This window comes from Pristiophorus japonicus, chromosome 7 (genome assembly GCF_044704955.1).
Source record: "Pristiophorus japonicus isolate sPriJap1 chromosome 7, sPriJap1.hap1, whole genome shotgun sequence".
In the NCBI taxonomy this organism is placed as follows: Eukaryota; Metazoa; Chordata; class Chondrichthyes; family Pristiophoridae; genus Pristiophorus; species Pristiophorus japonicus.
Window position 1 is genome coordinate 103,719,292 of NC_091983.1, and position 14,830 is coordinate 103,734,121.

The 14,830-nt window shown below is 43.4% G+C and overlaps 1 protein-coding gene across 10 annotated transcripts in view; it reads right to left on the minus strand.

Annotated features, from left to right (window-relative positions):
- The window catches only part of supt3h (SPT3 homolog, SAGA and STAGA complex component), a 697,134-nt gene that overhangs the window by 24,365 nt on the left and 657,939 nt on the right, over positions 1 to 14,830 (minus strand). For 8 of the 10 annotated variants that reach the window (XM_070885196.1, XM_070885195.1, XM_070885194.1 and 5 more), the window contains one exon: positions 7,061 to 8,385. In XM_070885196.1, the coding sequence (XP_070741297.1) occupies positions 8,344 to 8,385 (42 nt within the window). In that variant the 3' untranslated portion in view covers positions 7,061 to 8,343. Of the gene's footprint in view, positions 1 to 7,060; positions 8,386 to 14,830 lie in introns of those variants that run through there. The other 2 variants (XR_011593860.1, XM_070885192.1) reach the window with 1 other exon arrangement.

Genomic DNA, 14,830 nt, shown 5'->3' on the forward strand with positions numbered 1-14,830 from the left:
CCTTTCACTCCAGGAAGGAAGTGGAGCACTTGGTTTAGCATTCCACTTCCTTCCTGGAGCACAAACGCTGAATTCTTTTAAAGTTTTAAAACATCAGCATCTGGCGCTAATTTTTCAAACTTTTAAAAGTTAGCGCCCTGTTTGGGCCCAATTTCTCCCCCATAGCATCTAAACTGTTGTGTATCTGTAAAGCATGCACTCCCACGTTATGCCACCAGGGAGCGCATCCCCTGAAGTCCCAAGGGATCCCAGCATCCCTTGGGAGCACTGTATATAAGCCGGTCCCTAAGACCTGTTCCTCACTCTGGAGTGGCTTAATAAAGACTGAGGTTACTGTTACTTTAACCTCCCTGTGTGCAGTCTCATCTGTTAGAAACACAATAACTGGCGACGAGGATACGAATCCAATGCAAAGCTGCAGCAAACTGTGGGCATCCTGGAGAAGTTCTCGGAGGGTGAGGACTGGGAAACCTATGTCGAACGGCTAGACCAGTACTTTGTAGCCAACGAGCTGGACGGAGAAGGAAGCGCTGCAAAAAGGAGAGCGGTCCTCCTCACGGTCTGCGGGGCACCGACCTACAACCTCATGAAGAATCTTCTGGCTCCACTGAAACCCACAGATAAATCGTATGAAGAGCTGTGTACACTAGTTTCGGAGCATCTTAACCTGAGGGTGAGCGAGGTATCGGTTCTACACGTGCCAGCGATCTGAAGATCAGGAAGTGGCGAGCTACGTCGCCGAGCTAAGGCAACTTGCAGGACAATGTGAGTTTGATGGCTACCTGGAGCAGATGCTCAGAGACTTTTTTGTACTGGGCATTGGCCACGAGACCATCCTACGAAAACTTTTGACTGTAGAGACACCGACCCTCAGTAAGGATATTGCGATAGCACAGACATTTGTGTCCACCAGTGATAACACCAAACAAATCTCTCAGTACACAAGTGCTAGCAATGTTCATAAATTAACTGCAATTGTGTTGGCGAGCAATAAGGTACAGGGCAGAAACCATGAGTCTGCAACTGCCAGCAGGCCTCAGGTGACCCAGATGACTCAAGAGTCCCCAACAAAGGATGAATGCAAGTCAATTCACACCTTGTTGGCATTGTGGAGGCTTATATTCAGCCTATTCATGCCGCTTCAAAGGGTATATTTTCAAGAGCTGTGGAACAATGGGGCACCTTCAACGAGCTTACAGATGAGCTGCAAGCTCTGCAAAACCTGCTAACCACCACGTGGCAGAGGAAGATCGCTTCATGGTGGATCAAAGCAATTTCGAGCCTCAGAGAGCGGAAGCAGATGCTGAAGTATACGGGGTGCACACATTTTCGACGAAATGTTCACCTATAATGCTAAATGTAAAATTGAATGGCTTACCCATAGCCATGGAACTGGACACTGGCGCAAGCCAATTCATCATGAGTAAAAAGATGTTTGAGAGACTGTGGTGCGACAAGGCACTCAGACTAGCCCTGAGCCCCATCCACACGAAACTGAGAACGTACACCAAAGAGTTTATCACTGTCCTGGGCAGCGCCAAGGTCAAGATAACCTACGAGGGCACGGTGCACGAACTGCCACTCTGGATTGTCCCGGGCGATGGCCTCACACTGCTTGGAAGGAGCTGGCTGGGCAAAATCCGCTGGAGCTGGGATGACATCCGAGCGCTATCACATGTCGATGAGGCCTCATGTACCCAGGTTCTTAACAAATTTCCTTCCCTTTTTGAGCCAGGCATTGGAAACTTTTCTGGGGCGAAGGTGTGGATCCACTTGGTACCAGAGCCATGACCCATTCACCACAAGGCGCGAGCGGTACCTCACATGATGAGGGAGAGTGGAAATCGAGCTGGACAAGCTGCAACGCATCATCTCCCAGGTGTAATTCAGCGGGTGGGCCAGCCCGATTGTTCCAGTACTCAAAAGTGATGGCACGGTCAGGATTTGCGGCGATTATAAAGTAACTATTAATCGTTTCTCGCTACAGGACCAATACCTGCTACCTAAGGCAGACGACCTATTTGCGATGCTGGCAGGAGGCAAGACATTCACCAAGCTCGACCTGACTCCGGCCTACATGACGCAGGAGCTGGAGGAGTCTTCGAAGGGCCTCACCTGCATCAACACGCACAAGGGACTGTTCATCTACAACAGATGCCCGTTTGGAATTTGGTCGGCTGCAGCAATCTTCCAGAGAAACATGGAGAGCCTACTCAAGTCGGTACCACTCATGGTGGTTTTTCAGGACGATATGTTGGTCACGGGTCGGGACACTGTCGAGCACCGACAAAACCTGGAGGAGGTCCTCCAGCAACTGGATCGCATAGGGCTGCAGCTGAAGAGGTCGAAATGCGTCTTCATAGCAACAGAAGTGGAGTTTTTGGGGAGAAAGATCGAGGCGGATGGCATTCCGCCCACAGACGCCAAGATAGAGGCTATCAAGAACACGCCCAGGCCACAGAACGTCACGGAGCTGCAGTCGTTCCTGGGACTCCAACTATTTTGGTAACTTCCTACTGGGGTTAAGTGCACCTAAATGTGTAATTGCGTAAAGGTGAGAACTGGGTGTGGGGAAAAAACCAAGTAATTACTTTTGAGAAAGCCAGAAACATTTTATGCTCCAACAAGCTGCTTGTATTGTATAACCCGTGTAAAAGACTTGTGCTAGCATGTGATACGTCGTCGTACGGAGTCGGGTGTGTATTACAACAAGCTAACGTTGCGGGGAAGTTGCAACATGTCGCCTATGCCTCCAGGAGCTTGTCTAAGGCCGAGAAGGCCTACAGCATGATTGAGAAAGAGGCATTAGCGTGTGTGTTCGGGGTAAAGAAAATGCATCAGTACCTGTTTGGCCTCAAATTTGAGCTGGAAACCGACCACAAGCCCCTCATATCCCTGTTCGCTGAAAACAAGGGGATAAATACGAATGCCTCAGCCCGCATACAAAGGTGGGCACTCATGCTATCAGCGTATAACTGTACCATCCGCCACAGGCCAGGCACCGAGAACTGTGCGGATGCTCTCAGTCGGCTACCATTGCCCACCACGGGGGTGGAAATGGCGCAGCCTGCAAACTTGTTGATGGTGGCACAGCCCGCAGACTTCTGATGGTCATGGAAGCGTTTGAAAATGATAAATCACCTGTCACGGCCCGCCAGATCAGGACTTGGACCTGTCAAGAGCCTCTGTGGTCCCTAGTAAAAAACTGTGTACTGCATGGGAGCTGAACCAGCATCCCCGTTGAAATGCAAGAGCTAATCAAGCCGTTCCAGCGGCAAAAGGACGAGCTGTCCATTCAGGCAGACTGCCTGTTGTGGGGTAACCGTGTAGTGCTACCCAAAAAGGGCAGGGAGACGTTCATTTCGGATCGCCACAGCACACACCTGGGTATAGTAATGATGAAAGCGATAGCCAGATTCCATGTGTGGTGGCCCAGTATCAACTCTGACTTAGAATCCTGTGGACGGCAATGCAGCATGTGTGCTCAGTTGAGCAACGTGCCCAGAGAGGCACCACTAAGTTTGTGGTCCTGGCCCTCCAGACCATGGGCGAGGATCCATGTCGACTATGCGGGCCCGTTTCTCGGTAAAATCTTCCTGGTGGTGGTGGATGCTTTTTCAAAATGGATTGAATGTGAAATAATGTCAGGAAGCACCGCCACCATTGAGAGCCTGAGGGCTATGTTTGCCACCCACGGCCTGCCTGACACATTGGTCAGTGACAACGGGCCGTGTTTCACCAGTGCCGAATTTAAAGAAATCATGCCCTGCAATGGGATCAAACATGTCACCTTGGCCCTGTTTAAACCAGCCTCCAATGGGCAGGCAGAGCGGGCAGTACAAACCATCAAACAGAGCCTTAAACGAGTCACAGAAGGCTCACTCCAAACCCGCCTGTCCCGAGTACTGCTCAGCTACCGCACGAGACCCTACTTGCTCACAGGGGTGCACCCGGCTGAGCTACACATGAAAAGGATACTTAAAACCAGACTCTCGTTGGTTCACCCCAACCTGCGTGATCAGGTAGAGAGCAGGCAGCAGCAACAAAATGTAAATGATCGTCACGCTACTGTGTCACGGGAAATTGATCTGAATGACCCTGTGTATGTGCTAAACTATGGACATGGTCCCAAGTGGATCGCGGACACAGTGATAGCTAAAGAAGGGAGTAGGGTGTTTGTAGTCAAACTAGACAATGGACAAATTTGCAGAAAGCACCTGGACCAAACGAGGCTGCGGTTCACAGACTGCCCTGAACAACCTACAACAGACACCATCTTTTTCCAGCCCACAACACACACCCAAAGGATCAACACCACCACCCCGGACCAGGAAATCAAACCCATCACGCCCAACAGCCCAGTAAGGCTAGGCTCACCCAGCAGCTCTGCAGGGCCAACAACATGCCAGCCCAGCGAGGGCACAGCCAACACACCAGAACAGACATTAGTACCGAGGCAGCCCACCAGGGAAAGAAAGGCTCCAGACCGCCTCACCTTGTAAATAGTTTTCACTTTGACTTTGGCCAGAGGGGAGGGGGGGAGGAGAGAGTTGTGATATGTATCTGTAAAGCATGCACTCCCATGTTCCGCCACCAGGGAGCACATCCCCTAAAGTCCCAAGGGACCCCAGTGCCTTGGGAGCACTGTATATAAGCCAGCCCCTAAGGCCTGTTTCCTCACCCTGGAGTGTCTTAATAAAAACTGAGGTCACTGTTACTTTAACCTGTGTGCAGTCTCATCTGTGTTGGGAACACAAAGAAACCACCTGTGAATAATTTATTTTAGTTTCACCTTCAACATTTCTCCAGTTTTTTTAATACATTCGGTCGAACTTCACCTTTGCCCATAGACCAAAACAAAAAAACGAGGACACCTGCAGAAAAGTTACATTGACAGAATTTGTGATGTTATCTTCAAAATCAATTGAATTTATACATTATGCAGCCTCTGTACAATGTCTAGCAAAAGATCATGATTGTGGCTTGTGAAAAATACAAACATGTGGATGTGCTCCTGAAGTGTCTGTTAGATTTTCTTTCCTATTAGATACAAATGATTATGTACCATTATGTTTCTCCTGCATTGTAGCGAAGTATTCAAATCTGGAGCTTGGTGCTCCCTATGTTTGTTGCATGTCACTATGGAGGTCTATAGGCAGTCCCTCGAAGCGAGGATGACTTGCTTCCATGCCAAAAAGGGATGAGTTCACAGGTGTTTCAATGAAGGACCGAATATTCCAGATCCAGAACTACATCGTGAAGGGTGGAAGATGCCTGTGCTTGGATCTTTTTAACATGTGGTGACCGTTGCACACCAGCCACCACACGGGCTTGACAGAGCTAGGTCTTGGTCCAGTGGCAAGGATTACCCAAGACTAACTGGAGACCAGCTCCGCTGCACAGACCGAGAGCGCACATATTGCAGTGTGGCCCGTGCTGCCCCTGGGCCCTCGCCTCTTCTGGGCCCCAGTTTCACGCCACTTTTGGGGCCCGGTCACTTCCCTCTACAGACTCTTGCCGCTCCTTCACCCCTCCTGCTGTGCCTGCCCGCACTGCAATCAGTGACCTGGCTTCGTAGCCGTCGCCCTCCTGCAGCAGCACACACTCCCTCCAATGGCTGATGGTCTTGCAGGCCGGGACCGCTCCGATTTCTGGGCCGGGCCACCGCAGTATAGTAGTCTACCAGTATAGTGGACAGCAGCAATCTCTGGTACTCGACTGGAAAGGGGGATATTTAGCTTTGTGCTGAGTAAGTAAATGCTGAGATGGGAGACTTACGGTTTTAGTGGGATGAGCTTCAGTGGACTCGGCTGAATGGTGTTTTCCCATCCTGGACCTTTTAAAATCTTCTTACGTGCCCAGTTAGAATCTATTTTTTATGCTTTCTTTCTTTGTGTTCATAGAATCATAGAATGGTTACAGCATGGAAGGCCTGTTGAGCCTGTGCCTGGTATATATGAACTTAAAAAGATTCAATTACATAAGACGGCCTAGTTTGTTTTGATACGTTGGCCCGGAACTTGTGGTGAAAGCAGTGAAATCACTGATCTGACGAAAACAACTTCTTTTCCGAACAAACATCGTTGTTAAAAGCCACATAAAAAGTTAGGCCCATTCAAATGAGATGTAACTGTTTTTTTTTAACGGTGATCTGAGTAATAACTATTGCTAAACAAACGTAATGGCACTGAAAAACGAATTTTAATTTTGTGGAGTCTAATTTATCCATTTTAATAAAAAAACTAAAATTAAGAAACTTTAAAAAATGTTAAAATATTTTTTTAATGTTTGTTCATCTTTATTTCAGGTTTACCTTTGCCACATGTTTTTGTTCTCTCACATTTTTAAAAAGTTAGAGAGCTTTTTCACTTCCTGGTTCTGGGTCTGTGAAAATTCTGCATTGTGATTGGGTGCTTAAACAGTTTATTGACGTCATAGCAGCTCGCGCTATGGGATTCCCACCATACTATGTTGATTTCAACTGCACGTCAGAAAAGCCGAACTTCTCGCCACAGAGATCACGAGATCTTTGTGGGAAGCGGCGAATGCCTTCGCTTTTCCACTGACCGCAAATTACGAGCTAATAACTATTGCTAATCAGAAGTTTGAAAGATTATAAACAGTTGTCGATGCTAAACTGCAATGTAAACAAGTTTGGACAGAAGCTCCTGAATTAAACTTTACGTGGTAGCTTGTTGGTGATTGTCCCTTATCTCTTGTTGATGGATTTGGATGGACTACTCAAGTTGAGCAAGACAGGGCTGAGAAAAGTTTATAAAAAATGAATAGGCCCATGTTTACTTCTGCCAAAGAAGCACCTGGAGTAAGAGTCTTTTCTTTCTCAAAAGAGAAAACCTCTGTCAGTTTGGGGTGTTAGATGCTGAGGAGGATCAACCCACAGCTGTTTTTCTCAAGACTCTTAAGACAATCCAAATATCCTGCTTAGGTACTTGCAGAAACATAATCATTTCTATAAATCATTATATATTGCTAAATGATTTTGTACTTCTTTTCAGTAAATCTAATATGTTAGCCTGAAATAAAGTAAGCAAGTTGCAGTTTTGGCAAATTTTTATTTAACACTTTCAACTTTCACACTTTTAATAGTGGATCTTAAAAAATCATATAGTAGCAAAACATTGAAAAAAGCATCAGGTGACAATGAGACATTTAATTCAGCACTCTGCTTTTGCATATCCATCTTGAGTTAGCACCCTTAACCTTGGGAGTTGTACAATGATTTCAACATTTTCCTATATTGTATTTATAGTAAACTTTTGATGTATACATGTAGATGTAGCAAATTATCAAAAAATAGACATTTTTAGACTAAAGTGACTGAAAGAGCAATGCAATTTTGATTGACATTACATTTAAACACTATAATGTTCAGATATTTATATGCTGTTTTCTGTGTTTATTGCAAATGTTGTTCAAAAATGTGAATATATTGCAATATTATAGTTCCATGAAATCAATAAATCACAAAATTAAGATTTGATAGCTATGATAGCATGAGATTAACACTGAAATCATTATTATGGAAATGTTCTGTTACCATATTATAAATGCAATTGCTTCAATGTTGGTCACTCCATTTACAGAGGTTTATTACATTTTCCCTTGCTTATTGGAAATTAAAGGAGACAGTACACTGTCACAGATTTACCATAGCGTATAATTTTGCTCACAGCGTTTCAGTACTATACTACCCAGTCCATAGCTTAAGTTTTGACTATTTTAGTTAGAGTAGAAAAGTACTTGCCTCTTTAAAAATTCGGTACAAGAAAAGGTTAATGAAATACAGTTCTAAAACTTTTCAAGTACTCTCCAGTTTATTTAAATTATACTTGAAGAGATGCAAGGAGTAATTTTCTGACTTCACATCCGTTGGGGAGCTTCACCTTCTGGTAGCATACATCGGTAATTCAGGAGCTCACATTAGTTTAAATGGTTGGAAAAATCCCATGCAGCACACATCCAAATGCCCTCCTGGTGGGTGAAGCTTTGCAACACAAGCACAAACTCAGAAAATTACCCCTTACACGGTTGGAAAAAAGATTTCATTCTGTTTAAACACTATGACACAAATATTCCTGGATGTGAGCTGGCAGCTGGTGATCTGCGTTCCTATCCACCTACATGCGGGCCAAACATCCTGCTTTTAATTAACTAAAACATTCCACCAAGTAAACAGGATTGATGGCAGGGTGCAGGTCAGTGACTTGTCACAACTGCTCACCCAACACACACAAACACACGTACACAGTGTACTGACATAGCCTCGTTTTCTTGGAGCAACTTCACCTTTCAGTAACAACAACCTTCTTGTTCCTTCCGCCCTCAGCAGGCTAGAAACGTCATTCCAGTTCTGCGGTAAGCACTCTATTAAGGAGAAAAAAAAAGCCTGCATTCAATATAATCACATTAGCTTTATAGAGCCTGTGAATACTTTCTAATCTCTTAGGAACGCTGCCTAGAAATTAATACTTTGCTTATACTGTAAAGAACTAGGCTTATTAATATATTGTTCTGCAACAGTCATAAACACTAAAACAAGGAGCAGGTTTTTACACCAATAAGTTCGGTAGTGAGTTTAAATTCAATTTACAAAGCAATGCAACCTCTAATTATATATAACAGCAATAAAATATGTAAGGTGTAACTAAAGAAAGTGTACCATATAATTTCAGTTTTTATACTTGTTTACCTTTTTATTTCTAGCAGTTCACAATATCTCAAATATATGGCAAATTATGTTTAACAGAAACTTCTAAAATATGTATCTCCTCTACACAAATTAAAATGCACTATATACAAACATAAGTAAACATTGCAATTGGATACCAGCATTTTGTGAAAGTCATATACCATTTGTTGAAATTTGCAATGCAATCCAGAAGGGCAGGCTTAGTATTTCCATATATCCATCACAATTAACCACTTCACTGGAGTACACTGTACCTATTATTCCTCAGTGGAACAAACTTATCATTCTGTTTGCAACTGCTATCTGATACTAGTGTGCAATCATCAGCAATTTTACATTTGTGTCACATGTTCATATGAAAAGCTAAAACAAATGATTCAAAACACATCACAATCTTACAGAAATGGGAAATTGAGGATGATCAGTCTAAAAACTACGATGCCATGACCTAATTTGTTTTTTTAATTCTGAGAGCTAATGGATCACTTGCGGAGTCTTCACAAGTTTCCTGGGCCTGCCTGCCCAATACAACTATTGCCAGTTGGTCCCTTTTTGTATGAGCTGCACCACAGAAGGATGTTCTGAGTTGAATATTGTAAGGTACATGGTGTAGCTGTTAAAGATGACATAACCACTGAAATAGTCTACTCAGAACAGGAGAAACACCACAGGTTTTAAAAAGGTATACATTTTGGGATTTTAAACCTTTGATTATATAATTTTAACAAAAGATCTGTTAGTTATCAGAATTGAAAAAAGGTCTGTCATTCATAATATAAATTGGAAAGTTCCTTTAAATTGATGAATACTTTCATGTGATTAACAGATTACCGATCACTTGTCAAAAGCTGCCCAGTGGCAGATTCACATGCATCATCTGGGGCAGCACTACTTGGTTGGAGGGAAGGAGTAAATGATTAATAGAATCTGAGGCCAGAATTGTTGACCAACTGGTTAACCACCACCTCCTGGAATTCTAATGACTACACATGAAAAGCATATACAGTGAGTAGAAATATTGCTTATGTACAGTGTACAATGTAATCTGGCATGCAGCAACACATAGACTTTCATTCCAGCTCAAAGGAAGTTAATTTGAACATCCTCACTACGATATCTGTTGGGAAAATTGCCCAAATATGTAGATTGGCATGATTCTCAGCTTACTAAACTATTATTCTAAATGCACCTAATCGCATAGATATATTTTAAAAAATCAATCTGTCAAAGGCATTTTGTAAATAAAACAAAGATATACAACTTGTTAAATTGATCTTGGATACCATTTTTCAGACTGCAAGTCCAAATATAATTTTTCAACAGTACCCATTTTGCAACAACACTTAATATCTATTAAAAACAGAGGATAATTGTGACTCTGGGTGATAGTGTAATACTTCAATGGAAATGAAAATCGGGAGAGATGAATAACAGTTGGCTGAATCGATATTGTCCGCTTTACACTATTGCCCAAGGTCAAAGTGTGTGTGATTGCAACATTCCTTTGTAACTGCGCCTGTAGGTGACACTCTCAGCATAACATGATGCTATCTAATATTATGGGCCCAAGTTTCCACATGATTTGCGCCTGATTTTTAGGAGCAACTGGTGGAGAAAAGACTATCTTAGAAATCGCAATTCTCCACATTTTTTTTTCTGCAGTTCTAGTTTGGAACAGAATTTTTTCTTCAAAAGGGGGCGTGTCCGGCCACTGACGCCTGATTTCAAAGTTTCCACAGTGAAAACGTACTCCAAACTAACTTAGAATGGAGCAAGTGAAGATTTTTGTACAACTGAAAAAACCTGTTCTGCACATTAAAAAATCAGGCGCAGGTTACAAATTAGGCGTCCAGAACGAGGTGGGGGGGGGGGGGAAGTCATTAAATTCTACAATAAATCCTTATTTATACTTCTACAAATATTATACAAATAAATCCAACCTGAATAAACATTTATAAGCAAAGAAAAGATTAAATAAACCACCTTCCTACCTGTGTGAAAGTGCTTCAGGCACGGAGAATGCTGCAGTCAGCCTGTGGCGCCCGTTCTTCCCGCGTGGGGGGGGGGGGGGGGGAGGAGGAGGAGGCGCCCGTTCTTTCGCGCGGGGGGGGGGGTGGGGGAGGAGGCGCCCATTCTTCCCGTGGGGGGGGGGGGGGGCGGAAGAGGAGGCGCCCATTCTTTCCCGCGGGGGTGGGGGAGGAGGAGACAGTGAGAAGGCTGCAAGTGCTGAGGTCAATGTGCTTTTATTAAAAAAATGTTCAAAAATGTTTCCTTCACACTGTGCGAACGCTCCAATGCGCACGCGCAGCGTTGCCGGCAGGAAAAAAACTAATTTAAATAGTACCCACCCCCTCCCACTTACAAAATCGGCGCGAGTGTAGGCTCCGCCCCCCTGGGCGCCACGCCAGGCAGACAAGGAGCTGCAGAACGCTCCAGAATCGCAATTTTTTTTTAAGGCGCCGTTTTAGGCGCGAAAAACGGGCGCCCAGCTCGGAGGGGCGCCCGTTTTTTATCGTGTGGAAACTTGGGCCCTATATGACAGGAATACCACGTTCAGGCAAATTCATTGGTGGCAAAAATATCTGGAAAATACTGATTATTAAGGCAAGCGTTGGCAAACACCAACAGCAGATGAACATGACATTATGGCAAGCGGAGCACATAAAAAAACCTAAAACTAAGCAAAAGTCTGATATGTACCCCAACCTCCCACTGACAGACAACCTTATGTAGGACCACCCTATACCTCACAGAGGTTAAGCATGCAACTGTTAGCCCATCTTCTCCCCCACTGAGCAGCATTGTGACCTAATCCCTCCTCACCTCCAGTGAACAGACCCTTATTCAATCCACACACACACACAGACAGACAGATTATTTTGGTTCTCAACCAACCCTGCCATGAACAAGCCTGCAGCCCTCAACTCCCCCGACCCACTGAGGCAAAATTACCCACCATCTCCCCACACCTCAAAACATCCACTGCCATCTCTGCTGATGACTGAAGAATTCCTCACTGGCACCGTTTTTTTGCTGACTGAAAACTCCCACATCTAGCAATCTTCCGGATGAGGCAAAAGCAACCATCAGCACTGCGTCTCCCTCTTCTCATTCCTTTGCTTCTTCCTCTCTCTCTCTCCCCCCTCCACATTTCTCTCATTCCTCTCCCCATCCTCCGTTTTACCTTCTCACTCTGTCTACCCTTCGTCTCTGTCACCCTATCCCCTTTCTATGTCCTAAATCTTTTCTGTTTTATCCACTTTGCCCATCCTCTCTCCCTCACCCTGTCCCCATTCTCCCTACCTTCACCGCCTCTTTCACTCTCTGCCCTCTCCTTCTTCTCTCACTCCATGCACAGTCCTTCCCTCCTCCTCATCTTCTCTGCCCTCCCATTCTCTATCTCTCTCCACCTTTCCCCTACCATCTGCCTCCTCTCCCCTCCCCTGCTTTGACTCAATTATCATCTCACCCTCCAATCCTGCTTTACCTGGAAAATGATCTTGACCTTGACACCCTGTATCCAATGTAATGGGAGATCGACTAGTATTGCAAAAAACAAACGTACACAACAGATGGCTATGAGCAAATTACAAGTCGGTCACACAATGAAATTATTCTGGCATCACTGACAATGAGTTTCTTTTTTCCTTTCAAATTCAGATTTCGTAACTTTTTTTGAAAGTCCAAATAGAACAGGCTGAAAGTTAGAAGATCCATTATAAATTGAGTTTTGCTCTGCCTTACATAATCTTCAATGTTTTGTATCAGAGATACTCATGTTATGTCAAGAAATTCACAATCAGCAACAGAAAGTTACTGTATAAAAGTATTAAAAATAAACAGTGTCACTGTAACTTGTATTAGTATGTGGAGCCACAGAGCACATATGTTGCAAATTTATGCTATGATTCCTTGCTCCTGATAGTGACTTCCCAACCTCAGCTGGGCCTTCGAGGGAGGTACACAACGGACGTGAGAGAACTACTAGTGTTGACAGATACAAGATTGCATGCACAGAAAGCTACTATGATTGCTTGCTGTCTTGTTTCTCTGGTTTCTCCAATTGCTTAGAAATGATTTGGTGATTTTCTAACTTGGACCAAGTAAACTAAAGTGCAAATGCCAAATGTCAAAGATGATCACAATGTTTAACTTCAGTAATCAGGTAGGGAGTGTTGACATTTTGGAATTAATACATGAAAGCTGATAAAGTACCGAAAAGGAGCTTACAAATGTGTGTGTGAAAAGAATTACGAGTGGCATAATGACTGCCACTGGCACAATGGCTTGTACAAGAATAATGATGCATTTGATTTGGACTGCCATTATAATAATACATTTGTAATCTGATAATAAATTACTGACTGTGAATAGCCTTGCTGATTACCTCATTCATTAACTAGTTACCAAGTAAAACAAATAATCTGCATAATACATGTTGAACAACATCTAATAAAGTAGTTAACAAAATGAATCAAAGCACACTCATGATGTGACATGGCTAACATTTCCACGTTCCCATCTTCAATCATGTAGGTCAAGGTAATAAAGAATATGTCTTCTGCCAAGACAGTGCAATTGTTTGTCTGTTTATTGCTACCTAACATCAGGTATGGGACCATCAACAGGCAACTCCAGTAGAAATAAGAGTTAATTAACATCCTTACTGGTCCTGGATGCCAATCAGAAGTCCCAAGTAGGAAAATTCAGTACTCGCCAAGTACATCCGTGTACTTGGCTGATCATGTATTTTCCCATCTCAATTGCCTCCCAATCAGCATCTAGGGCTGGAAAGAATGCCAGTGTGTGGGTGTTTCAGTGGAACTGCTCGATAATGTCAACTTAGCTGTTCCCCACTGAGAGGGGAGAAGCAAAATATAGGTCTCAATGGGGAGTGGAAACTAAATCTACAAATATCTCTGATGTAAGAGAACTTCTTAACCATTTGGTGACATTGCCTATATGGAATACATTGCTTACTTTCCTCCTTTAAAAATAGTTTGGTATTAGTTTTAAAATGAGTGAACTAAAGGCAAAGTTTCCACAAGTACCTTAATACAACCTATTTCTTTGGTTTAAAAAAATAATGAAGGTAGACCGTATGATTGCCCTAGGGTATTGGAAGAGGACAGTCATGTGGTGCAGGATAGATATCTCCTAAGGGAAGATTCATACATTTCTTTTTTTAATCCTGTTAAATTAAATAGTTTATGCGCCATAGATGGAGGCTGGTTTGAAGATGGGAAAGGCTGCATCCATAGTAAATTTCTGTGCCAAGTGCCAGAAGTTTGTAACCTGCAAATGCTCATCAGAAAATGTGCTCATTTGTATATACTGTAACTTTGCTTGTTTCTCTTTCAGTTAGTTAGCACAACATTATTAAAACTAATAAAAGTCCTACTTGGATGTCACATAATGGACGGAGCTTAAATATACAAACTGTTCATGGAGTTCTTAATGCATGCATTTTGCTTGCCCAAGCACTGCCTTAAAATACAACACCCTGACAGGGAGAGGGTGACTTGTCCAATTCACCTCATCAAATCATAGATCCTGCTAGTTGATGATGATAACAAGGATGGCATTCAGAAGTGAGTGAGTTCTAAATGGCGTAATACAATAATTATTTCTGAAGAAACTCTCTGGCTCTGAAAAACTAATTTTTAAAGTATGGAGTCTCATTCCCTCAGAAGAAAGTTAATGTTGCAGATTTAAAACTATAGATGTACTATTTAGTTTCTCTGTTTTTCTCTTTTATCCCTCCCCCTTAATCCTATCTTTATTTCACTTCCTGTATAAATGATTTAAATATAATTTATGTTTCGTGTTTTTTACTTCCTGGTTTGCAGTCTGCATGTCTCAGTGAGTATACTTCAATCTGATTGGTTGAAGAGCCTCGTTGTTGCTTGATCTGCTCACAGATACCACAGATCTTCTGTGGAGGGCGCCGCACTAAATCAGATGCTCGATTAGTGGAAATCCCCACTGACAAGCCGGCAAAAAGTCTCTGGGCAACTGCACTCGAGGTGAATGGCAAAAGCCGCCCCTTCGCCGATGAGAGTAAAATTCGGGCCAGAGCTTAAAATAAAATACTATAAGCCCATAAACAGACACCCAGTT